We start from the raw sequence: 27,729 nt of genomic DNA on the forward strand, positions 1-27,729 counted from the left end.
GCAGCTAAATGAAATCGCCAGACCCTGAGCGGCGAAGTTCAGCCTGGCAAAGATCCAGGTCAGGTCTTTACATGAGGGTCACCCTTATTTTGTGACCCTAATGTATGCAGCCTACCAAAAACATAAATGTTAATCCACAGGGTGTTAGCAGGGAAATAATCTGATGGCTACCTCCACAGGGAGAAGCCCTGTTAAATCTGCGGAGCTGCAGAACCCAGATATCTAGTCAGAGAAGGACTGGGATGATTTGGAGTCAGACACTATACCTTTGCTGTCTGGGGAAACATCCTCTTTGGAGGATTCAGTTTCTCATTTTGGGGCAGATAACTAGGAATCGGTGACCAGGGAGTCTCTTGGCTGTGCAAAGACTCTTCAAATTGTCAGATTTATCAGAGCTTATTACAGTACAGTCTCTGCAGGAGCTCAAGTTAGAGCCCCTGCAGGCTTCGGCCGCTCAACTTTTGCTGTTATGCAGTGACAAGTCTCAATCCACATGTTTCCCCTCACCCTGAGCTTACCAGGATGATAACTAAACATTGGTTTTTGACAAGAGCAATGCCAAAATTGCAACGGGCATCAATAATTTACCTGAGTATGAAATAAAGTAGGAAGCATGTTAACATCATGCATGGTTGCAGCTCAGCGCAAGTCTAACATTCCAAGAGACAAGATGTCAGGAGAGTCCTCGTGTGAATCAAGTAAGAAACTGATTGTTGCTGCTTCTGTCTCTCACCTTATCTGGGTAGGTAGGACCGATGTTTCAGCCATCATGCTGTGGCTTTCTTCAGAGTATGCTGTGAGGTATGCAGTTTGTCAAAGCAGCGTACAATGCACCACAGAAACATGAATCTACACTCATGTGAAAAACGTTAACTCTGCCCAGTCCCTCCTGTCCGACACTACCCCTTTTATAGATGGATGGATGGACGGGTTTTTCTTGCTTCCGGCCGGCAGGCTCGCCTTCATAGAATGGCAGGCCTGCTTCTTTAGAGGCCTTGAGCACCTGGGCCAACCAGAATCTTAGGCCTGTCTCCCAGTGCATTCTGGGATGTGCTGGGAGTGGCCTAAGATTCTGAGGGTCCAGCAGGAGAGACTGGGCATCCCTCCTGCCGTGATCGTTGCAGGGGGACAGCTCAGCGGCCCAATCCAGAGCTTATACCTGTTTTGACTTTGTCTAAGTTCTGTTCAGGCAACCTGTCAAACTTTCGATTATCACTGCAGGACGACTAAGTCTAGGTCGGCCCACTTCCATGCCTCGAAAAATGCCCCTTTTCACTTTGGGTGCACAGCGGCAGTGAAAAGGCCTAAGCTGCTTTTAGATACGTCTAAAACCCATTTTGATTATCGGCACTTGGACGACCTGCCTTTTTGATCGTCCAAGTGCTGATTTAGGTGGGATTTTAGACGTATTTTTGTTTTGATTATTAGCCCCTTGGCTCTTAAGAAATTTGAGATTGGAATATAGGATCTAACTTTCAGTTGTTTGAGTCTAAGGAATTTTGTTATCACCTGCTTTCCTCATCACTAACCTTTGTCTTTATTTTCATACTTTTTCACCCCTTACCTAGAATCAGACCTTATTTGCCAGCAATGACAGGAAGAAGGAAGTTAGAGGAGTGCTGAACCCAATCCAGTGGTAACAGGAGCAAGTAAGATAGTGTGCAGGGAGCTGGCATGTAGCCAGTGGTTATTAGAAGAAAGTACAGATGGGGCTATAGGTCACTGGGTATTTTTCCATGACTATCTTGAGTGTGGAACAGCAGGGGATATGACTTCCACTGCTAGAAATGGTATTAATAATGTGATCCAGAGGAACTAAAACAATCTGTAAATCCGGGAGCTATAATGGGTCAAATTGACCAAGAAAAAAACAGCAGCAGATCACTTGAATTGGGTGCTGTGCATCTCAGAATGCTGAAAGACCTCTAAAATAGATTGCAGATATACTGTTAGTATTCAGGTACTGTAAACAGTGGTAGAGAAGATTGCAGGGTGATCAGTCTACTACCCTTTAAATGTTTTTTTGAAGGTATGAATACACATGATTAAGGTGAGGCCAGTTGATTATATAGTGTATGTTTTCAAAAAGACAAATTTGGGCTAGATTCACTAACCCTCCAATCAGTGTACGATTGGAGGCAGGCTGACTGATGCGCCAACCATCTGCATGGAAATGGGGGCGATTGGAGGCACACCCCCAAACGACTACACAGATTGCTAGAGCCCTGACAGTAGTGACAGGAGAAGCAGCCTCCTGTCACTGCTGTCAGGGCTCCAGCTGGCTTTTAAATTTTTTTTTTTTTTTTAATCGGACAGATATTTTGGGTGTTTTACACACGCAAAATATCAGCCTGATTTAAAAAATAATTAAACCCCCCTCCCTCTCCCGACAGTGCACCTTCCTCTCTCCTTCCCCCAAAATTGACCCCGCTTTTAAAATTATGGTAGGAGGGTTCCCACTGCCTCCTCCCTTCTCTACTACTTCCCCACCGGCCCACCCCTGGTTGGGTCGGGTCTGGCCGGACCCACCCCCCTCCCTGTACCTTTAAACATGTTGAGAGCAGGAGGGGTGCCCAGTCCCTCCTGCTCCTTAGGCCTCCAGTGTTCTGATCTTCGGGAGCAGGAGGAAGCGCAAAGTCCTGCTGCTCTGCCTGGCCGTGACACAATACCGGCCTTACACCATGCCCTGGTGTATCATCTGATGCACAGTGAGGGGGTCTAAGGTCCTGATTGGCTGAGGTGCTTCAGGCTCCTCCCTTGGGAGGGGCGTGGGGCACCTCAGCCAATCCTGAACTTCCTTAGGGAGGAGGCTTTGGCCTGATTGGCCATAAACATTTTTAACTCCGGCACACTAAACGGAAAAGAAGGCCTCTTTGGTTCTCAAAAGTAGGTGAGAAGGTAAGGGATAAGAGGTTATTTTTCATAAACTACAAAAGATTGCTGAAAGAGAAAGACAGGCAAAAATATCTGGAAAAGTTAAGAGGCCGGTCGTGTAGTCAGGAAAGCAAAGATGCAAATGGAAGAAAAAATAGCTGACACGGTAAAATGGAGAGAGAAGACATTTTTTAGATATATTAGTGATAAAGAAGAAATGCAAAAATGGCATTGTGAGACTCAAAGATGAAGGGGAAGAATATGTAAAAGCTGATAAAGAAAAGGCTGAATTGCTTAAATATTTCTGTTCTGTGTTCACGGCTGAAGCGCCAGGAGCAGGACCACAGAAGACATAATGTGAATAGGTATGGAGGAGTAATATACTCTGATTGATTTTCAGAGAGTTTTGTTTGTGAGGAGCTACCTAAAATAAAGGTAGAAAAAGCGATGGGCTGGATGGTGTACATACAGGGTGCTGAAGGAACTTAGGGAAGTTCTGGTAGCTCAGCTGACTGACCTTTTCAATGTGTCTCTAGAGTCAGGAATGGTACTGGGTGGATGTGGTCCCTCTCCACAAAAGTAGAAGTAAGGAAGAAGTAGGGAATTACAGGCCAGTAAGTCTGACTTCTGTGGTAAGCAAATTAATAGAAATGGAGATCGCTCGGAGGAAAGGGATGTGCCTCAAGGTTCTGTTTTTGGGCCTGTTCTTTTTAACATTTTTATAAATGATATTGCTGAAGGGTTGTCGGGTAATATTTGCCTATTTGTGGATGATACCAAAATCTGCAATACAGTAGACACACTGGATGGTTTGAATAACATGAAGAAAGACCTGGCGAAGCTTGAAGAATGGTCTGAAATTTGGCAGCTAAAATTTTAATGGTAAGAAATGCAAAGTCATGCGTTTGGGCTGCAAAAATGCATGGGAACGGTACACTTCAGGGCAGGAGTGTCCAACCTTTTGGCTTCCCTGAGCCGCATTGGCCGAAAAAGATGTTTCTGGGACTGTGCAAACGCTGCAGCAAGACAAAGGAGGGAGCCGGCAAGCCGATCAACACCTGGGGGCAGCAGAGGAAAACACTGCATTGCCCTCGACTGGGGCCGCACAAAATACTTCATGGGGCCGCAGGTTGGACACCCATGCTTTAGGGGGTGAAGAACTTATGTGCCCGACAGAACAGCGAGACTTGGGTGTGATTGTATGTGATGGCCAAACAGGTTGAAAAGGTGATGGTGAAAGCTAGAAGGATGCTAGGTTGCATAGGGAGAGGTATGGCCATTAGGAAAAAGGAGATATTGATGCCCCTGTATAAGACTTTGGTGAGACCTCATTTAGAATATTGTATACAATTCTGGAGGCCGCACCTTCAAAAAGATATAAAAAGGATGGAGTCGGGCCAGAGGAAGGCTACTAAAATGGTATGTGGTCTTCATCATAAGGTGTATGGGGACAGACTTAAAGATCTCAATCTGTATACTTTGGAGTTAAGGCGGGAGAGGGGAGGTATGATAGAGACATTTAAATATCTATGTAATGTAAATGCGCATGAGTTGAGTCTCATTTGAAAGGAAACTGCAATGAGAGGGCATAGGATGAAGTTAAGAGGTGATAAGGTTCCAGAGTAATCTAAGAAAATACTTTTTTACAGAAAGGGTGGTAGATGCATGGAACAGTCTCCCAGAAGAGGTAGTGGAGCCAGAGACTGTGTCTGAATTCAGAAGGGCCTGAGATAGGCATGTGGGATCTCTCAGAGAGAGAAAGAGATAATGGTTACTGTGGATGGGCAGACTAGATGGGCCATTTGGCCTTTATCTGCTATCATGTTTCTATGTAAATTATAAAATTGCAAAACCAACAAAAAATTAAATTTGAGAGTTATTTATTTAAAGTTCTTTAAGCTTTGTATGGGTAATTGTAAGAATGGTGAAACTAAAGTAGATAGAATTCCTAATCAAGGCACTGGATGTGCTTTTTTATGAGTAAAAATTAACTCAAAATGTGACTTGATAGTCAACGAGCAAACATGCATTTCATCATCCACCATCTGCAGTTATTTGCTTTTTTTGGTTTAATTTCTGTCGGAGCTGAAAATCCAAAGTTTGCAAAGATAAGAAGATCCCAACAGTAACAAAGCCTTGATTGCTTTGTTGCTCAAGTTAGAAGAACTGTATAAAATAAAAATCTTGCTGTTTCTTTTCAAGGATCAATGACGTCAAAGAATGATTCTTGTCTGGGCAGTTGTATCCTTATGCGCACAGATGCTTATAACTTTGACAGACTCTTGCATATGCAATATATGTGTCATCTATTCTTGTGCATACTTATGAAGGGAATTTTTAAAAATAAAGTCAAATTCTAGAATCTCTTGTGCCACAACCGGAATCTCATCAGGGCACACCATGGCAAAGAGTTTGAGAGACACTGCTTTACACATACGCTGTTAAATCATACTTTCAAAGTGTTTGTAGAGAGTGTATGACTAACATGACCATTTATTTTTTCCTCAAAACAGGACAGGGCTCCCCCCCCTCCCCAGACCCTCTCCCGGATCCCCCCCAGAACCCGTTAAATATAGTGCAAACTAAAACAGCAGATATAAATTCTCAAAACTGATACATTTTGATCACTAAATTTAAAATAAAAATCATTTTTCCTACCTTTGTTTTCTGGTGATTTCATGAGTCTCTGGTTGCACTTCCTTCTGACTGCATCCTTTCTTTCTTTCTCTCTCCCTGCTCCCCCTTCCTTTCTTTCTGTTTCTGTTTCTTTCTCCCTGCCCTCTTTCTCTTTCTCTCCCTGCTCCCCTTTCTTTCTTTCTCTCTCCCAGCCCCCCCCCCATGTGTCTATCCCAGGACCTTTTGAATTCAGATACAGTCTCTGTCTCCACCACCTCTTCCGGGAGACTGTTCCACGCATCTACCACCCTTTCTGTAAAAAAAAGTATTTCCTTAGATTACTCTGGAGCCTATCACCTCTTAACTTCATCTTATGCCCTCTCATTGCAGAGTTTCCTTTCAAATGAAAGAGACTCAACTCATGCAAATTTACATTATGGAGGACGGTATTTATACATCTCTATCATATCTCCCCTCTCCCGCCTTTCCTCCAAAGTATACAGATTGAGATCTTTAAGTCTGTCCCCATACGCCTTATGTTGAAGACCACATACTATTTTAGTAGCCTTCCTCTGGCCCAACTCCATCCTTTTTATATCTTTTTGAAGGTGCGGCCTCCAGAATTGTACACAATATTCTAAATGAGGTCTCACCAAAGTCTTATACATGAGCATCAATACCTCCTTTTTCGGACTGGCCATATCTCTCCCTATGCTATCTAGCATCCTTCTAGCCTTGTGGTACCATAGTCAGCTCTCTGGTGAAATGTTGACATGAATATCCTTCCACTGAACACCGCTCTTCTCGATGCTCCGCACCTCGACGTCATTTGAAGCATTGGAGATTACATTCCCCATCAGTGCATCGATCTACCTCATCGAGACATCGATATTCTTTCTCTTCATCTCGACGTTTGAAGACCAGATATCACCGTTCTTCATCCCATACTTCAAAAAGTACCTCCTCCTCCTCTTCTTCGAATCGGTACCAGAGCCAATGCAAGTGCCGATCCTCTTGATGTACCCCATCACTGAAGCTAGATTATGATTCTGACTTGCAGACTGATACTGATGCTGATTTGGGTTCTTCCACTGAGGCTTACGATACTCCTTCAGAGCCTTCTCTGCAGAAATCTCCACCTAAGGCAAGATCTCCTACTGAAAGACTTTCCTTCACAAAATTTATTAGGCAGTTGGGCAAAACCTACCTTTTAAGCTGGAAGCTTGAGGCTGAATACCTTGAGGCTTTAGATTATGATGAGCCTCCTAAGGAACTTCTTAAACTACCATTGCATGGTTTCCTCAAAGAAATTCTTCATAAGAATTAGGAGAAACCCTTGCCTATTACAGCGGCTCCCAGGAAGCTGGATTCTTCAACACCAATCCTTAGTGGTGGAATCCACTTTGAAAAAGTCTTTTGCTTCTAAGGTCTATTTATTTATTTCTTGCCCGTCTTCCCTGAATCTCAGAACGGGCTACATAATGACATTCATGATGCAAACATTTCACAAAGGCTAAGGACATGACTAGACATAAGGTAGTGGAAACAAAGGGGAAAAAAAGTTGGAATTTCAGAAAGGTTAGAGTCAAGATTGGTCATTAAATGAAGGGGTACATGGTGGGGTTACAGAAGAGGAGGATGCATCATGGACAAATTTGGACGTTGCCTATATCAGTATTCCATGTTGGTGAACAGAGTCCTGAATTATTTATTTATTTAAAAATTTAGATACCACAACTATGCAGTTTCCATACCACATACATAAAATCTCATTTCCCGCCGATTATCACAAATAACATAGATATGTCTAAACAACATTGTTAATTGTCCCTATTGTAATAGGGACAGAGCACAAATTCTATCAATTCAGAAATACAAGCAAGCTATAAATCATACATTGATGTCAGAAAAATTCTAAAAGATGATAATCAACTGAAATATACCTTAGCATAAAAAGGCATTGGCAAATAATTGAGTTTTCAGCATTTTCTTAAAATTCATCCTCCCCATACAAAACTGCAGGATGCCAGGCAAGGCATTCCATAGTTGTACGCCAGCCACAGATATCATTGATGCTCTGATCCTAGCATGCATAGTTGACATTCTACCCTCCAAACTTAATTTCATCCCATTTACATCTCTAAGCTCTCTTCTCGGTTTATAGATCTGGAAGAATTCTTGTAAGATCTTTGGGGAAGCACGATACAATGTCTGATGTATAATCACAACAATCTTAAACTGCACTCTTTTTTGCATAGGTAACCAGCGTAATTTCTTCAACACAGGAGTTATATGGGTACTCCTAGGAGCCCCTGTGATTAATCTTGCAGTGGAGTTGATAAGCATTTGCAAAGCCCTCAACTTCCCTTTCACAACTCCTAAGTATAATGAATTACAATAATCCACCCTACTCAGGATTAATGTCTGAACCACAGTGCGAAAATCGTGTGCTAGTAATATTGGCTTCAATCTATAAAGCATTTGAAATTCCATGTATCTCACCCTGATTATTTTTAATATTTGGGTTTCCATTGTCAAACAGCTATCTAAGCACACTCCCAGGACAGTCGTCTCCTTTTTTACAGGCAGTTTTTCCCCCCATAACAACCACATTTTCCAACTCAAAATTATCTCTTTGGCCTTTCACTACCATTACCTCTGTTTTGTTAACATTTAGTTTCAAATCATGTTCACTCATCCAACTTCTGATCATTTCCATATACTTTTGTAAGCAAAGATCTATATTAGGGATGTCTTATCGGGAAGAAGAACAGAATATCATCGGCATATATTCTGTATTGCACACCCATCTCTTTAAATTTCTTCCCCAATTTCTACATGTCCTGCTATGTGAAACAGTTACTAAACAAACACTGAAGAGGCACTCAAGCATTTGTAGAATGATAGAATAATAAAATTCACATAGCATTTAGAACAGTGCTCAGAGGTTAATCTTGAATTTGTCAGACCGTTACACTAGGTGAATACCACGTGTTTGAAGGCTGTGACCAAACTCTCAATCATTGCACAAGTTCAGTAAATGATTAAGTTCTTCTAAGAGTAAATAACTTATCTTGTAGGGTCCTGACGCGTCTCGCCAGATGGCTGCGTCAAAAGACCCAAAGATAGCAAAAAACTTCAGTCTTGTTTCAAACAATAATGGTCTGGTACCATTCCCCTTTGTGTTGACTTTTTGGTGATTCCATTGAGGTAGCCACACAAAAACTCACTAGCCATGGAAAGAATTGGAATGCTTTGGTTAAAATCAAGTCTAAACCTCCTTCAACGTCTCAATCATTTAAACCCTCATCATATCACAGGCATTTTTCTGCCAACCCTTCGGTCTCTCGTCCGACTCTGCAGAAAAAACAAAAGCAACAGCGGCCTCAGAAGGCTCAACCAGCAGCTCCTCAAAAGCCAGCACAGTCTTTTTGACGGACTCATGGAGAGCACAGCTGCTGTTTCACTCTCTCAGCCTCTTCCTCAGCCGATCAGAGGTCGGCTCCAACTTTCCCATTAACGTTGGCAGTTGATTATTACGGCCCGGAGCACTAAATGCTCCAACACGAATAGGAATTCTATGAGCATTCAACCAATGTCAGAGCATTTAGTGCTCCAGGCCATGGTAGAAACCTCTACCCACGCCTAGGAAGTAACATCAGAGATAAAGCCAATACTGGCTTTCAGCAATAAAGATTTTTCAATAATTTAAAGTGCTTTCAAGTGCCAAGCTTATTATAACTTGAAGATTTAAAATAATATCAGACCAGTGAAGAACATAACACGTTAAGCTAACCACCATGAGAGTATGCTGAGTGGCGAGTGGTGTTTCTGAGGTCCGCAGTAGGGTTAAACCTAAGAAGAAGAATTTAAATACTGTTGATAGTTGGGACTGGAGGTTTGTTGAAGTTTTACATGTGGACCCAAGTTTAAGACTTAATATTAAGGGATATATAAATCTGATTTGGACCATTTAAAAAATTTAGCATGTGAGCACATATACCTGTTTTTGAAGGCAGTAAGGATTCGTACACTAATCCTGCGCTAGTCAGCACATGGTAATGTACTGTTGCAGTTGTCCAGGTCTCGCCACATTTCGGTAAGTAGAACTGGCATTTTAGCCATCATGCACATGGCTTTCTTCAAGATGTCCGGTGCAGTACATCTCCCCGCCACTGCTGTATGCCTCTCGAACCAGCAGCAGTGGTTGTAAACTTAAACGTAGTCATCACTGGACCTTGCTGCACCTCCCCGCAGCTGCCGGCTCTGCTCTGGAACAATGAAGTGACATTGGAGGTGCAACTATGGGGAGGTGCAGGAAAGTCCCGCCATGACTGAATTAAAAGTTTACTGCTGCTGCTGCTGGTTCAGGAAAGCAGCAGTGGGAGAATAGGGAAGGAGGTTCCGGACCTGGTGGGCAGGCTGTGCAACCCCTTAGAATGTGCAGCCGGGGCGCCTCCCTCCCCCCCCCCCCCCCCACACACACACACATTGTTACGCCACTGCTTTTACTTGTAAAGAAGTACAGGATAACATTTGTTACTTTTACTGAATAATTTTGCCAATTTTTACTACTTTTACCTAGTGAAAGTGGAAGGGAGATGCAAATGACAATTCCTCCGTAGACCAAATGAAACAGTCAAACTGGGAACAGGAGTTTGCTATTGCAAATCTCGCCATGCAAACAGTGGATCATCCCATCTTAAATTTTGCTGTTCAGTGAATATAGCCTATAAGAACAGTGGAGTTGCCTGTGTTTGAACTGGTTAGTTGAGTTGGGTCACTTTAAAGCAGAGATGAAGCTGAAGCTGGTAACAATTCTTGATAAAGACATTGTAGTTGCAGTACATTGTACATTGCAGTACATTGTAGTTGCATACCAATTACTGTAGACCGTGCCGAGCTCTACTTCTGTGGAGATGATGCGGTATACAAACTTAAGGTTTAGTTTAGTTTAGTTTTACTTTTTACTCAAAAACATTATTTCAGACACTTAAATCCTCCTTTGCCCCAAGTATATTATTATTATTTATTCTTATTCTTATATACCGCCATACCCAGCGAGTTCTAGGCGGTTTACATCAGTTAGATTAGGATCTGCGTTGACAGCAGATTTACAGCAATTTATCGGCTATATAACAAATTTAACCGAACCTGATAGAGGAGGGAGGGGGAATGGGGGAGGTCGGGAAAGGAGCAGCTATCGTAGAGGAGGGTAAGAGCAAGGGGCGAATTGGGGGGGCGAAGAGTAAAGAAGATTGGGGGTTCCTTAGGGGTCATGTTCACTAAAAAGGTAAGTTTTAAGTGATTTTCTGAAGCCGAGGTAAGTGGGGGCCTCGAGAATCATTTGGGCAAGCCATGAGTTCAGCTTGGCTGCTTGGAAGGCGAAGGTTTTGTCTAGGAATCTTTTGAGGTGACAAAGTTTTAGCGAGGGGAAGGCAAACAGCTGAATTCTACGGGATTTCTTGTTTGTGTAGTACCGGTTAAAATGAGGATTGATGTAGCTTGGAGAAGAACCATTTACCGATTTGTAGCAGAAGCAAGCGAATTTAAAAATAACTCTAGATTCAAATGGCAGCCAGTGAAGTTGGTGGTAAAAGGAGGTGACGTGTTCCCATTTCTTTAGGCCGAAGATGAGACGCACAGCAGTATTTTGGATTATTTTTAGTCTCCTGGTAGTTTTCTTCGTGGCGTTAAGGTAAATAATGTTGCAGGAGTCAAGAATGCTGAGGATGGAAGATTGTACAAGTAGGCGGAAAGAAGTGTCGTCAAAGTATTTTTTTATGGTGCATAGCTTCCAGAGTACGGAGAAGCTTTTCCTGACCGTGAGGTTAGTGTGGTTTTCTAAGGATAAGTTTTTGTCGAGTGTGACTCCCAGAATTTTTAGGGTGGGCTCGAGGGGGTAAGTTGTTCCTTTCAGTTGAATAGAGTGTCCTTGATTTTGTCATTGGGGGTGGCTAAGAAGAATTTAGATTTGTCGGGATTAAGTTTCAGTGTGAAGGATAGCATCCAGAGTTCAATTTGGTTGAGAATGTTTGCAAGTAGTCAAGTAGTTCTTGTAAGAAATTGGTTAGGGGGATAGTTATTGTGATGTCATCTGCGTATATGAAAAATTTGAGCTTGAGGTTATGTAGGAGGTTACCTAGGGAGGCCAGGTAGATATTGAACAGAGTGGGTGATAGGGGGGAGCCCTGAGGGACCCCGCAGGTGTTGTCCCAGCTGTATGAGAAGGAGTTGCTCTTGAGAACCTTGTAGGATCTGTTTCTAAGGAATCCCTGGAACCAATTGAGGACCTGGTCGGAGATGCCGATGTGAGCCAGGCATTCTAGTAGAATGGTGTGGTCGACTAGGTCGAAAGCACTGCTCAGGTCGAGTTGTATAATCAAGGCACTTGAGCCTTGACTAAAGAGCGAGTGGAGGTGGTCCAGAAGAGAGGCTATGATGGTTTCAGTGCTATGGTCTTCGCGGAAGCCTGATTGATAGTCGCATAGAATGTTAAATTTTTCTAGGTATGCGGCGAGTTCCGTCTTTACCAACCCTTCTGCTATTTTGGTAAATAGGGGGATGCTTGCGATCGGTCTATAGTTAGATGGGGAATTTGGTGATTCTTTCGCGTTTTTTATGATTGGGGTGATCATAATCTGACCTTGCTCAGGAGGGAAGTTTCCTGTGGATAAAAGGAAATTGACCCATGTCATCATGTTTGCTTTGAAGTGGAGCGGGGCGGCTTTCATGATGTTTGGTGGGCATGTGTCCAATTTGCAGGACTGTGAATATTTATCGTAGTAGGTATTAAAGTTGTGCCAGTCGATTGTAGCAAATTGTTTCCAGCTTAGGTCTGATCTGGTTCCTAGGTCTGGGTCTGGGTTCGGTATATCCGGGTCTGGGAGAATGGGGAACAACTCCAGGGGGTTGGGCCTAGTGGGTAGTGTTGATCTTAGTTGTTGGATCTTGGAGTTGAAGAAGTCTGCCAGGGTGTTGGCGGTTAGAGTGGATTCTTCATGTGTATTAGTGAGTGTCTCGGTGTTATATAGGTCATTAACCAGTTTGAAGAGGTTACTACTATTGGTTTTGATATTACCGATTTTGTGGGAGTAGAAATTTTTCTTTTTTCATTAGTGAGGTTTTTGTAATTTTTTAGTTTTTGTCTCCAGGTCAATCTATGTTCGAGGGTTCCAGATTTTTGCCATAGTCTTTCTGCTTTTCTTAGATCCTTCTTTAATAGCAGCAGTTCTGGATCGAACCAGCCTTCTTTGTTAGTGGTTCTTATTCTGCGGGTTTTAATGGGAGCAATCTCGTTTAGTATGGTAGTACTCTCCTTGGTCCAGGCGGCCATGAGTTGTTCTATTTCTTCGGTCGGAGTGGAGTTAATTTCGAAACGAGACCAAAATTCTATTGGGTCAATCTTTCCTCTGGTAGTGTGGGTTTTGGTAGTTCTAGTATTAATGTTTTTGGTGGGTTTGTGTTGGCATCCAATGGTGAAGGTACACAGACGGTGGTCAGACCAAAGAGAGTCTGACCAGTTGCCTTGTTTCCAGTAAAAAGTGGGATTTGTTAGTTCCTTGGAGGAGAGAGTCACCAGGTCTAACTGATGACCTCTTTGGTGGGTTTTGATAGGGGGGTGTTTGTCATAGCCTAGTTGGGTGAGCAGTGACCAAAAATCTGAGATTTCTGGTTGGTCGGTTAGCTCAAGATGGATGTTAATATCCCCACATAGTAGGTTGTACGGACTTGTTAACGAATTTGTTAGTAGGGTTTCAGCGAAGTCCTCTTTGGTCATGGTCCATTTTTTTGGTGGGTTATAGAATAAAGTGATGGTTAGTGCTGAGGGCAGTGATTTTGATGTTAGAGAGATGGTGAGAATTTCTGCGTTGGGCGAAGAAATTGTATTGAGAGTGGTACAGTTTAGATGGTCTCGGAAGATTATTGCAAGACCACCTCCTCTTCCCCAAGTTCTAGCTAGTGAGAGAATCTTGAATCCTGTGGGTAGACAATCTTTAATGATGATGTCCTTGTCAGATAACAACCAGGTTTCTGTGAGAAGGACAAAGTCGGGGTTAGTTTCAGTCAGCCAATCTTTGATCAAAGTCGATTTATTCCTCATAGATCTGATATTTAGGTAAAAGCCAAGTAAGGTCTGGTGGTTGGTGTGGTCAATTGGGAAGTAGTGGGAGTAAGTCAGTTTTTTTAGAGTTTGTAGTTTTTTTGCGTGGGGTTTGGTCGGTTTGTGAGGTTGCGGGGGGATAGTGGGCTGATTGATTTGTGGGTGGTCTTGTGTGGTGTGGAGAGTGTAAGGGATTTTGGGTTTTACTGATCGGTATGGTGTGAAGTGGATGGGGATGGGGGATGGGCTAGAGTTGTCTGCATTGCAGAGCCTAGTGGTGATCAAGTAGATTAGTAGTAGTGCTGCGCATTGGTGTGTGCTAGGCCTGGCCATTGCGGAGGGCTTGTCAAGCCGCAGTGGCTGAGGTTTTGCTGCTTGCGGAGGAGCTATGAGGGGCACTGGATGGGTGGAGGATGGCGCAGTGTGCTAATGGAGCGTTAATTCTCTTGTCTTGTTGTTTGGTTGATCAGGGGTAATGCAAAGTGGAGAGGACTGTTTGGGGGAAACTGCTGGAAGAGATAGGAAAAATGCTAGACTGAACCTGCTGGAAGAGATAGGAAAAATGCTTGAGTACCTGTCTGCAAACTGCTTAATACGCACGCCCAAGCAGTATATCAAATCCCAAAACCTTAAATGTAATTCCTTTGTTCTATGTCTGCTTATTAAGATCTTTGAACTTTCTCTTATGAGCGTGATAACTGTGTTTACACAGTGTCATGGTTAGGATTATCAGATGTCCAGGAAAACCTTTTTAGAGGACGGCCAGGTGCCCGGAGGGATTTCCAAAACTCAGTAGTTGTAGAAGGCCCTGAGGACAGGGTCGTCATAGGGTTACCATATGGCTCCAGAAAAAAGAGGACAGATTGAGACATCCGGGTTTTACTTCCATTGCTTTCAATAGAAGTAAAGACCAGATGTCTCTATCTGTCCTCTGTACTTCCATTGCTTTCAGTAGAACTAAAACCTGGATGTCTCAATCCGTCCTCCTTTTTCTGGAGCCATAGGGTAACCCTATGTCTAGATGGCCTCTGCACATGCTCAGATGTCAACATGATGATGTCACACATGGGGAGGTGCAGGTATCGGCCTCCCAGGCTTCCTTCTGCTGCATCCTGCCCTTACTTTTGTCACTTCCTGTTTCCTGTCTGTCAGGACACGGCAGAGGAAAGCCTGGGAGGCTGGTGGCAGCAGCAAAAATGGATCACTGCTGGCTCTGGAGATGCCTTTAAGGTACACCAGGGAGGGAATGGGTTCAGAGATAGGAGGGCAGATGCTGGAAGGCCATGGAGTTGAGAGGGGGAAAGATGCTGGATGCGGGTAGGTATAAAAACCTGTATTTTTTTTCATATCTCCAGGCTGAGGGGGTGGAATGGATCTTTCAAATCAACTGTGAGCCCATCCAAAATATTGGGTCTGGCTATGCTACTGCTACAAAGCACTGGTCTTCCTACTGTATCCCTATATCATACTCAGTAATGAAATAAAAAGGTTCTTTCTTACTCTAGCATCCCTCACCTCTCAGTCAAGGAGTATTCTTTCAATACTTTGCTTTCACTTGCCCTCTTGGGAAGGAGAAGGTAATTCCCTAGAAATATTTCCGCCCAGGAACTAATAGAGTTTTATTGTTCTGAGCGCAAATACACTGGAGGTGTTTAACTTAGATACCTGGTTATGGTTTCAAAAGTACTACTCTGTAACTTCGAGTGTCCCCTATTCTTTGTAAATCTTGATGAAGTAAAAAAATCGATCCACATTTACCCATTCTACACCACTCAGGATTTTGTAGACATCGATCATATCTCCCCTCAACCGTCTCTTTTCCACACTGAAGAGCCTCAACCTCAGTCTTTCCTCATACGAGAGGAGTTCCATCCCCTTTATCATTTTGGTCGCTCTTCTTTGAACTTTCTCTAGTGCCGCTATATCTTTTTTTTTGAGCTGAGAACAGAACTGAAAGTAATACTCAAGGTGAGATCACACCATTGAGTGATACAGAGGTGTTATAACATTCTTAGTCTTGTTTGCCAACCCTTTTCTAATAATTCCAAGCATCTTGTTTGCTTTCTTGGCTGCCGCCGCACATTGCATGCAAGGTTTCAGTGTATTGTCCACGACAACACCCAGATCTTTTTTCTTGAGCACTGACCCCCCAAGGTGGACCCTAGCATCCAATAACTATGATTTGGATTATTCTTCCCAATGTGCATCACTTTGCATTTGTCCACCTTAAATTTCATCTGCCATCTGGACGCCCTTTTCCAATTTCCTAACGTCTTCCTGCAGTTTTTCATAATCCGCATGAGTTTTAACAACTTTGAACAGTTTAGTGTCATCTGCAAACGTAATCACCTCACTCGTAGTTCCGACACAAAGCAGATACTGGGTTACCAGCAAAATTCTGTTCTTCATTTACACTACACTATATTACGTGGAGGTGGATCTTGGAATGGGGTGTGGTGTAAAAGTAGCTGCTGGGAGGTGTTTACTTTGCAGAGGTGACTAAGAGATGGGTGTAGAGTAGGAGTAGATGGATATATAAGACATGTGACAGCAGCTGAAGCAGGTTCAGCTGTTTGTTTTCTGTCAGCTATTCATTACACTTTGGACCCAGCCACACATTTTCCCTGACAATGGCAGCTGCTCCTCTCCGCTGCTCCTCCGTGCTAATTACCGGCTGCAGCAGAGGGTTGGGGCTGGGCCTGGTAAAGGGCCTGGCAGAAGCACCCAACTCACCAGACCTCATCATCGCCACATGTCGCCAGCCCGAGGCAGCACAGGTAAGAATGCCAGAGAAAAGCTCAGAAAAAGGAAGCATAAATTGAAAGAGAATGAGTGGCAGGAAATGTTAAGAATAAAAAAAAAAAAAAAAAAGATGAAGCAGTGAAGAAAAAGATATTTTCTCTAGCTGTCTGCATTAACATTGACAAAGAAGCAACTTCTATGACCTTGGATAGTGTCCTCCCTCCACAGAGACGGTTCAGTCATGTAAAACCAATAAAATTGGTCACTTGTGTTTTACAGAATGGCTAGAAATTAAACGCATGTGTCTAACATGAGAATGTAATATCTTCACTACATTGATAACTGTGCTTTATTCGTTAATTTTGATCTGTTGGACTTGTTCTGTGTCTGTGCCTACTTCAATGCCAGTTTTGCTCTATCATTTTCTGCTGTCAAATGTTTGCAACCCAGGGGCAACCTTGATTTTAAAGAAACTCTTTTTTTAATTTTGTCAGTGTTGTTTCGGAGATGGCTGCACTGAATCTTCTTTCGGCACAGCCATGCACTGGGTGGAATGACAAAGATTGCATGGGATAATTTTTTTTTTTCCCCCTCAGGCGTTGAGGGTTTTGAAACAGCGTTAGTGGAGCAATTATGTATGAGATAATTACCGTAGGCTGGAATTTCAGAACATAAGAACATACAATAAGCTATGCTGAAACAGACCAAAGTCCACTGAGCTGAATGGGAGTCCTCCACCTACTGTCCTACTAGTGGGAAGTGTGAGTTCAATATCACATTTTCAATAGTGAGAGACAGGCAAGTGCTAAAGTACTCTCCCTGTCCTCAGTGATTGAAAACAAAATATTGTAGCACCGCCTCCCACTGGCAGCAAATGCAGTTGGACAACTCCCGCTCAGCTTAGAGGGAACAGTGGTTCTAAGCAAAGGGCAAATGCCAAAAAGTAGACCTATTTCACATAGTTCATTTCCAGGGACAAACCATAGCTTTCCCAAATCTACCTAGCTAATATTGTAATATTTTATGGACCAGGTTGTACTCAAATTCTGTACCTTTCCCCATTATTATGTTTCCAGGGGTTTTTGTTTTCAGAAGAAACAAATCTATGGTTGAAATTTACCAAAGTTTTGGATAAAACCAAAGCCAAACACAAAAGTGGGCAGCACAGCCCCCCAGTCCCTCCAACAGAAAGCTGTCTTCGCCCTCCAGACCCCCAAAAAGCTACTCCCTCCCACCATCTGTAGGCCCTCCCTGGGCCTATCTCAGAAGCGCATTGTCATCTAGTGGCCTAATCAAGATAGGCAGGAGAATCCCCAGTCACATCTGCCCATGCTGGCACAATGGCTTCTGGGACCTCCCATAGCATGACAGCCATTTTGAAGTTGGAACTGGCATGAGCAGAAGTGATTGGGGATCACTGCTATCCTGACAAGGCTACTAGATCACCAAGGTTTCTAAGGTAGACCCAGGGAGGGCCTACACGTGGTGGCTCTTGGTTTGTGGGAAAGTAGAGAGTAGATGTGCTTTCTGTTGGGGGTGGGGGGGAATTCAGTTTCAGCCAAAAATGCATCATTTTCAGCTGAAACCAAAACATGGCCAAATGCAAAATCAAAATTTAGTCAGCCTCTATTTGGCATGGATGGGCAGACTAGGTAAACCATATGGTCTTTATCTCCTTTCATCTTCTCTGTTTTGTTCGCCTCATACTAATGCTGCCTCCAGAATGGGCTTGCTAATTCAGCTTCAGGTCCTACTGCTTTTAGTCAACTATACATGCTCTAGAGGTAATTTTCTGACAGCTGCCTGGATTTAGATGACAAGTAAGTACATCAATACAGGCATTCTGGTCAGTTACAAGCATGCATAACAATAATCTGGTTAAAACACTATCCTATAAGTATGTGCATATCTTCAATAGTGTGTACTTTGCAGGTGAGTGTTCACAAGGGTGGAAAGCACACATACACAGGTAACTTATAGAATGGTAGAAGTTATGCATGTATTTTCCCAATCAGTGTGTGAACATTTCCATGAGCTCTATGTCTTGACATTAAGTGCTCTTGCCTACGCACATAAACTCTGCCCAAAATACTTTGATAGGCCTAGTTGATACCCTATGTCATCTTCTAGATTTTGGCAAATATGTTCTTCTTGTGTCACTGGATCTTACAGCTCTCTTTGATTTAGTTGAGCGCAATGATCCAGGGCCTAACTCCATGTTAACGTCTTTTAGTAAAAGGTCCCCTTAATCTTACTAATTCTGAATTTATGACTTTCAATGGCAATACATCCTTTCTTCGATTTCCCTTTCTACACATGGTTCTGCTGCACGACTTATCTTCTGCCAGCCTAGCTACACTCGCCTCACCCCTCCTCAAATCACTTCACCAGCTCCCTATCCACCTTTGCTTACAGTTCAGACTCCTATTACTAACCTACAAGTATGTTCATTCTACAGCTCTTCAATATCTCTCCTCTCTTGTCTCTCCTTATACACCTCCCAGAGAATTCTGTTCCTCAGTTAAGTTGATTTTATCTGTACTCGTCTCCTCCACTGCCGATTCCAGACATTATTCCTTTCATCTCACTGCCTCGTATGCCTGGAATAAACTACCTAAGTCCTTCCGTCACACCCCTTCCCTTTGTGAGAGAGCCTTCAACTCATAATCCTACTCCCCTCCACTCACCACCCTAGCCAGCAACTTCAACCACCCCTTCAAGCACTTTGCACAGGTTCCACTTCTTCAGGATTAAACACTGGCATCATAAACAAGGCAGTCAGCAACTTGCCACCATGCCAACCTCATATAGACATGACAACACAGATCAAACGCATTGTGAAGAACGTATATGGCAAACTGTACTGGGTCAGAGGACTCAAACCCTACCTCACTTGTTAAGCAACGTCCAATGTAATAATAACCCTGGTACTGTCAATATTTAACTATTGCATCGCATTCCTACTGGGCATTCCAAAGTACATGATTAAACAGATTCAAATGGTAGAAAATGCAGCAGCAAGATTTCTGCTGGGACAATCGAAGCAGACGAATGCCACCCCGCTACTGAAAAAAAACTGCACCGGCTCCCAGTTGAAAGCAGAATGAAATTCAAGATCTACTGCTGACGCATAAAATCATTCGTCTTTCTGAAACACAATATCTAGCGGCCAGACTGCATCGGCACACAACACGCGCACTACGCACGAGCCAAAATCACCTGCTAGAAATTCCCTTCCTTCAGAGACATCGCATACAAAAGCATCAGGAAAAGAATGTTCTTGGGGATGGCTCCAAGGTGGTGGAAGACCCTCCCGAAGGAACTAAACCTAGAAAAGGACACCGGAAAGTTCAAGAAAAGGATAAAGACCATCCTCTTCATAGACTACTTTAGCCAATAAAACAACATAGAAGAGACGGTTGGCTAGTCCCCATTCCCCCTGCCCTCCCATGAGGAACACAATAGGATATAAATAGACAAAGCAGAAAAGCCCACAAAACTAGACTCTGAAAGATAATATTTCAAAGATAAACATAAAACACAATACAAATATGTGTATACTGTATAGATTATATTTAGTTGAAATGACCAGCCTCTTTGGAGGTTTGTAAATATTGTATACTTAGCTGCAATAGTAAACCTAATATTAGATGTGAATATACATAGGACGATTGATTTGGTATAAACATATGCATAGAAGTGGGATGATTTATTATGGCATAATTATGCTGGTTTTAATAACTCTGTATTGTAACACCTTTACAGAAGCTCATGCAAACCACTCTGAATTGATTCCCCAGTCATTAGCTGTATAGAAGCTCACAGTAAACAATATAGGCAGTTATATGATGAAGTCTTGAAACATATGATACGTGGGAGAGTGTGGCCCAATGGTTAAAGTTACAGCCTCAACACCCCGAGGTTGTGGGTTCAAACTCATACTGCTCCTTGTGACCCTGGCAAGTCACTTAGGGCTCCTTTTACTAAGTTGCGCTAGCGGTTTTAGCGCACGCTACAATGCCGCGCGCGCTAGACCCCAATGCCTCCATAGAGCTGGTGTTAGTTTTTCCACATAGCCCGGGGGTTTGCGCGCGCTAATCTTCAGTACGTACTAAAAATGCTACCGCAGCTTAGTAAAAGGCGCCCCTAATTCCCCATTGCCTCAGGTACATTAGATAGATTGTGAGCTCACCAGGACAGACAGGGAAAAATGTTTGAATACCTGAATAAATTCATGTAAACTATTCTGAGCCACCCTGGGAGAACAGTATAGAAAATTGAATAAATAGTGTGAAAAGTTTCAGCCTCTGATACCCAGAGCTGGTATTGTGACATCATAATGCCTCATTCCACCAATAAGAGTCAACCTCATCAGTGATGTCACAATGGCTTGACTGTCCTATACTTGGCTCACTTTTACTACATTTTGATTTCTAGAATGGTGCAGTGTTTAAATCTACATCCTCAATACCCTGAGGTTGTGGGTTCAAACCCAGGCTGCTCCTTATGACCCTGGTCAAGTCACTTAATCCCCCCATTACCCCAGGTACATTAGGTAGATTGTGAGCTCACCAGGATAGACAGGGAAAAATGCTTGAGTACCTGAATAAATTCATGTAAACCGTTTTGAGCTCTCCTGGGAGAACAGTATAGAAAATTGAAAAAATAAATAGTGTGAAAAGTTTCAGCCTCCAATAACCAGAGCTGGTTTTATGACATCATAATGCCTCATTCCACCAATAAGAGTCAACCTCATCAGTGATGTCACAATGGCTTGATTGTTCTATACTTGGCTCACTTTTACTACATTTTGATTTCTAGAGTGGCGCAGTGGTTAAAGCTACAGCCTCAGCACCCTGAGGTGGTGGGTTTAAGCCCACACTGCTCCTTATGACCCTGGGCAAGTTGCTTAATCCCCCCCTTTGCTCCAGGTATATTAGATAGTTTGTGAGCCCACCAAGACAGACAGGGTAAAATGCTTGAGTACCTGAATAAATTCATGTGAACCGTTCTGAGCTCCTCAGGGAGAATCGTATAGAAAACTGAACAAACAAACTGTAACCCCTGCCCTAGAATCCTGTTTGTAATTTGAGCAGGGACTGTCTCCTTCACGCTCTGCACAGCACAGCATGCATCTGGTAGCGTTCTAGAAATAATTAATAGTGGTATTACACTACCAGTCTCTCATGCCAAAAAAATTCTTGGAATAATTATGGACACATTGTTGAAATTTCATTAACAAATCTCACAAGTCATTAGAAAATGTTTTGGTGTTTTTTTTAAATTAAAAACAGATTTGATCAGTTACATAAGAACATAAGCAGTGCCTCTGCCGGGTCAGACCAGAGGTCCATCCCGCCCAGCAGTCCGCCCCCGCGGCGGCCCAACAGGTCATGACCTGCCTTAATCACCAGAAGGGGCCCCCTTGCCCCCTAGGTTTCTCATTGAAGTCCTATCTTCCCATCAATGTCCTAACCCTCCGGCCTTGCACCTGCACGACCTGGTGAGCTGTCTATACTTATGCAACACCCCAGCACCTCCCTCAGTACCCCACGATCCCCTTTTCCCTCAGGAATCTGTCCAATCCCTGTTTGAATCCCTGTACTGTACTCTGCCGGATCACTTCCTCCGGGAGCGCATTCCATTTGTCCACGACCCTTTGGGTGAAGAAAAACTTCCTTGCATTTGATTTGAACCTATCTCCCTTCAGTTTCTCTGAGTGCCCCCTCGTACCTGTCGTCCCTTTTAGTCTGAAGAAGTCTAAAAAGTTCATACTTTTTAAAAAAAATTTTTAAGTATTTTGTACTCATGTAGTTTCAATTACTGTTCCTACGTTATGGAACTCTCTACCATGATACATTATACTGGAATCTTCTCTGCATAATTCAAGACTCCATCTAAAAAGTATTATTTTGAGACGGACTATTTCTATATATGGAGCTCAAAATTGCACGTGGAACTTTGGGCATCTGCCCAATTTCTGAATGCAATTTAATTGTATAACAAGTCAATTAGCACCAATAAATGGGCATTGATAATAAATTCTTGCAACTAATTAGCAGCAATTCAAATATAGGTGCACATTTTTATGCACTGAGATCTGCATGTAAATTTTACATGTGGATCCAAAAGGGAGGCCTGGCCATGGAAAAGGCATGGGCGGACTCGGGCCGTTTATGGAATTGAACGCAGTTTTACAGAAAAAGGGAGATCCACACATAATTTAGGCACAATCCTAAAAATGGGGCATGGATCCCAGTGCCAAATGCTGTTCTATAAATGGCGCCCAACTCTGAACTTGGTTTATAGAATATTGCTTACAGCAAAATTTTATTGGCATTGCACAAAAACGGCAGTTGTCTTCAATTAGTATTTCTTATGAACATGAAAATATGTACTCCTTAGTGCGCGCCTTCGTGTGCCTCCATAGAGCACCTGGATCAAGTTTCAAGTTTTTATTAAAATTTGATAAATCGCCTATCCAAGTGGATATTCTCACTACCTCTTCTTGTATAACTCTATTTCCTTTCTCTGTTCATGACTCCAATTCAGTTTCTGCTTCTCATACTCATTCTCCCCAATCTTACTCTCTTTCCCTCTCCTCTCCACACCATAAGTCCTCACTTTCACAGGAGGCTCTTGAACAAACTTGAAGGGCTGAAGTTAGGACCCAAAGTGGTGAACTGGATTAGAAACTGGCTGTCGGACAGACGCCAGAGGGTGGTGGTTAATGGAAGTTGCTCGGAAGAAGGGTTCGGTGCTGGGGCCAATCCTGTTCAATATGTTTGTGAGTGACATTGCTAAAGGGCTAGAAGGAAAAGTTTGCCTTTTTGCGGATGATAACAAGATTTGTAACAGAGTAGACACCGAAGAGGGAGTGGAAAATATGAAAAAGGATCTGCAAAAGTTAGAGGAATGGTCTAATATCTGGCAATTAAAATTAAATGCAAAGAAATGCAGAGTAATGCATTTGGGGATTAATAATCAGAAGGAACCATATATGCTGGGAGGTGAGAGGCTGATATGTATGTATGGGGAGAAGGACCTTGGGGTGATAGTGTCCAAAGATCTAAAGACGAAAAAACAGTGTGACAAGGCGGTGGCTGCTGCCAGAAGGATGCTGGGCTCTTTAAAGAGAGGCATAGCCAGTAGAAGGAAGAAGGTGTTGATGCCCCTGTACAGATCGTTGGTGAGGCCCCACTTGGTGTATTGTGTTCAGTTTTGGAGATCGTATCTGGCAAAGGACGTAAGAAGTCTTGAAGCGATCCAGAGGAGGGTGACGAAAATGATAGGACAGGGGAGGGACAGGGCAGATATGATTCAGACGTTCAAATACTTGAAAGGTATTAACGTAGAACAAAATCTTTTCCAAAGAAAGGAAAATGGTAAAAACCACAGGACATAATTTGAGGTTGAGGGGTGGTAGATTCAAGAGCAATGTAAGAAAATTCTTCTTTACGGAGAGGGTGATGGATGCCTGGAATATGCTCCCAAGAGAGGTAGTGGAGAGGAAAGCGGTGATGTAATTCAAAGAAGGGTGGGATGAACACAGAGGATCTAGAATTAGAAAATAATAGTAAATATTGAAGAACTGGGCAGACTTGCACGGTCTGTGTCTGTATATGGCCGTTTGGTGGAGGATGTGCTGGGGAGGGCTTCAATGGCTGGGAGGCTGAAGATGGGCTGGAATGAGTTTTGACAGAGACTTCAGCAGTTGGAAGTGGAACCCAAGCACAGTACCGGGTAGAGCTTTGGATTCTTGCCCAGAAATAGCTAAGAAGAAAAATTTAAAAACAAATTTAAATTGAATCAGGTTGGGCAGACTGGATGGACCATTCGGGTCTTTATCTGCCATCATCTACTATGTTACTATCCTTCTTCTTTTCCTCTCCTCACCAGCCATCTTGTCATCTACCTGATTCACTGCACTCAAGCTCAAGCATTCTCTTCTTTTCACCCATCTTCGTCATTATTCCCCTTTGCTTTGGCATACTCTCTTACTCCTTCTGCTGCCAGGAATGTCAATCCAAGCTCTGGCCCTCTACTCCATCTGCTTCCCCACCTGTGTAACCGCCCTAACCTTATTCCGATTCCTCTCCTTCTATCCTCCTCTCTCCCCTTCTCATGTGCCCAATGGAATGCTCATTCTGCCTCCGACAAACTGCCCTACAGTCATGACCTCTTTATCTCCCAGTCCCTCCACTTGCTTGCTCTAACTGAAACATGGATTTGCCCTGAGGACTCCACTGCAGCTGCTGCCCTCTCACATAGTGGCTACAACTTCTCCCATCTACCTCATCCTACTGGTCGAGGCAGAGGTGTTGGGCTTCAGTTTGAATTAGGTATATACATACACACATATATACATATCTATCTATCTATATATATATATTTTTTTGAGACATTTATTATACCTCCCTTCATTTATCAGAGCAGTTCACTTAATGCAATTTTAATTTTAAAATGGTACAATTGTTGTAACCATCAGATAAACCTGTAGTGGGAATACAATAGGAGGGTGATACTTAAGGACCACAATATAAACCAGAAGACATTAGAAAACTGAAACAGCAAGGATACAACAATAACCTGATTGTGGGTCCCTATTTTTACATTTTTATTTACTGCAAAATTTTATTTATTTTGGGTTTTTTTTATCCCATCCTCCTCAAAGAGCTCAGAACAGGTTACAAGTTGACATCCATAATATACAGGTTACAATTTCCCATAGTTACAGTACAAGTTTTTATCCTAACTCGACACATATTAGGGTTGTGGGTTTAAATCCCATGCTGATCCTTGTGACCCTGGGTAAGTCACTCAATCCTCCATTGCCCCAGGTACGTTAGATAAATTGTGAGCCTACCGGGACGGATAGGGAAAATGCTTGAATACCTGACTAGAAACCGCTTAGATAACCTTGATAGGCGGTATATAACTTCCTAAAATATATATATACACACACATAATATTATATATACACACATAATATACAGTTTACAGGTTGTAAGGTTTCTCGATACAAGTTTTTGTCCTAACTCGACACAATCAGACCTTCTCAGCATGGCTGATTTTCTCATGGGTGATTGTGATCCTTTCAATTAAAGGTGTCTTGTGGCCCCTGGACCCTCACAACATGGAGAATGTTTCTCATGGGGATACATAGCCCTACATTACTTAGATGCATCTTCTGTCTACCATTTAGTTCACATTATATAAGGTAATATCACTACTATTCCCCACCCATGCTCTAAAGAAAAGACACAATGAAATGGCACTTATAGCAGAGAACCACCGCTTGAGTTAGGGTTATATTTTAAATTGCTTTGTAATCTTTACAAATCTGTCTTACCTTTTGTTCTACGGTATTTTAATTTATTTGTTGTTTTGTTGTAATTGTCTCTACCCTTTATTAGAAACTTTGTTACCGCTATGATTTTTAAGTATAATATGTCATATAGCACAGTTACTTACCGTAACAGGTGTTATCCAGGGACAGCAGGCAGATATTCTTGACTGATGGGTGACGGCACCGACGGAGCCCCGGTACGGACAATTTTAGAGTGATTGCACTCTAAGAACTTGGAAAGTTCTAGCAGGCCGCACCGCGCACGCGCGAGTGCCTTCCCGCCCGACGGAGGCGCGCGGTCCCCAGTTAGGATAAGCCAGCTAAGAAGCCAACCCGGGGAGGAGGGTGGGACGCAAGAATATCTGCCTGCTGTCCCTGGATAACACCTGTTACGGTAAGTAACTGTGCTTTATCCCAGGACAAGCAGGCAGCATATTCTTGACTGATGGGTGACCTCCAAGCTAACAAAAAGAGGGATGGAGGGAAGGTTGGCCATTAGGAAAACAAATTTTGCAAAACAGATTGGCCGAAGTGTCCATCCCGTCTGGAGAAAGCGTCCAGACAATAATGAGATGTAAAAGTATGAACCGAGGACCAAGTAGCAGGCTTGCAGATAACTTGAACCTTGATACACACAATATACTCAGTTGCAGTAATATTCCATAATTTGCCACCTGCTTTCATTTAGAGCAGTGGTGGGAAACCTCAGTGTTTGAGGGCCACAATCCAGTTGGGTTTTCAGGATTTCCCCAATGAATATCCATTTGTGGGCTGGGAGGCAGCTGGTGCAGCTTGAACGGATCATAGAGCCAAGAGGAGGTGGTGGCAAAAACAGTGGCCTGTGTGGGACTAGCTTGATGTAAATACAAGAAAAAAGCAAAACAAAACATATTATTCATTTGTTTTTAATTTTAGGAACTGCAGGAGCTAAGCAAGAGATATCATAACATCCGAATCCTACTGCTGGGTATGTCGGAGCACATTACTTCTCTTGGATTCCACTTTTCTTTTCTTTGTTGGCATTTAACCCTTTCAGGACCAAGGGACATATTTGTCCCATAACTTTAAAATCCTATAAATTTTGATTGGGATAGTCTACAGTTCTAAATTTGATATGTACGGATTCCATATGATACTGCCTTTATGTAAACAAACTGGTTCCGACATTCATTCATTAGCGTCGTTGCCAGATTGACGAGAAGATTCACTTGCCACACTGTCCATAAGCCAGAAGTTTGATTTTTTTTTAAAAAAAATAATGATATTTCACAAAAAAAATCAATTTTTTGGCATCTGCAAGCCCTTTTTACCATAAAAATGTCGTCAAAACCACAAAAATTGGCCTACGATCCTTATGGTCCTGAAAGGGTTAAACAATTATACTATATATATGTTAATCACAGTTCATTATATCCAAAACAACTATTTGAGATAATAATTACACAGTACTCAGACCCACAACCAACATATGTGGCAACAGTCCCGAAGCCCTTTAAGGGCTCTTTTTACTAAGCTGTGATAGCGGTTTTAGCACGCGCTTAGCGCGCACAGAATTGCCCCTCGCGCTAGACGCTAACGCCAGCATTGAGCTGGCATTAGTTCTAGCTGCGTAGCGCGGGCTTTGCACACGCTAAAATTCTGTGTGCGCTAAAAACACTATCGCAACTTAGTAAAAGGGGCCCTAAATCTCTATGGGCTTCGGGGCCATTAACGCAGCGCAGCCGCTAGTGCGCCTTTGTAAAAGAGGCCAATAGTGAACAAATGTGGCTGCCCAGTAGGACCATCAAAGCACTTGCTTGTCCAGCAGCCAATATAAGATGTCACACCATGAATCACTATATATATATTATAGAAAAAAATAAAAACTTATCTGAATAAGCTTTGCCAGGGCAGAATTAATTCATCGAGGGCCCCTAGGCACACAAGTACACTGGGCCCCCTGCCCCACCCCACCCCACCATGCGCCCAGGCGGAAATAGGAAGCTGCGTCAGAGGCAAGCAGCACCACTTGCACAATTACAGTTCCCGTTGCCTTTCTTACCCG

The 27,729-nt window shown here is 42.9% G+C and overlaps 1 protein-coding gene across 2 annotated transcripts in view; it reads left to right on the forward strand.

The window, feature by feature from the left end:
- The first annotated feature begins 16,107 nt into the window (after positions 1-16,107).
- Positions 16,108-27,729, forward strand: part of LOC117349183 (C-factor-like) — a 39,151-nt gene continuing 27,529 nt past the window's right edge. Inside the window, exons 1-2 of one of the 2 annotated variants that reach the window (XM_033922320.1) lie at positions 16,108-16,371; positions 26,601-26,652. In XM_033922320.1, the coding sequence (XP_033778211.1) occupies positions 16,225-16,371; positions 26,601-26,652 (199 nt within the window). In that variant the 5' untranslated portion in view covers positions 16,108-16,224. The remainder of the gene's footprint in view (positions 16,372-26,600; positions 26,653-27,729) is intronic. The other variant, XM_033922321.1, reaches the window with a different exon arrangement.

Source organism: Geotrypetes seraphini, chromosome 15 (genome assembly GCF_902459505.1).
Source record: "Geotrypetes seraphini chromosome 15, aGeoSer1.1, whole genome shotgun sequence".
NCBI classification, from domain to species: domain Eukaryota; kingdom Metazoa; phylum Chordata; class Amphibia; order Gymnophiona; family Dermophiidae; genus Geotrypetes; species Geotrypetes seraphini.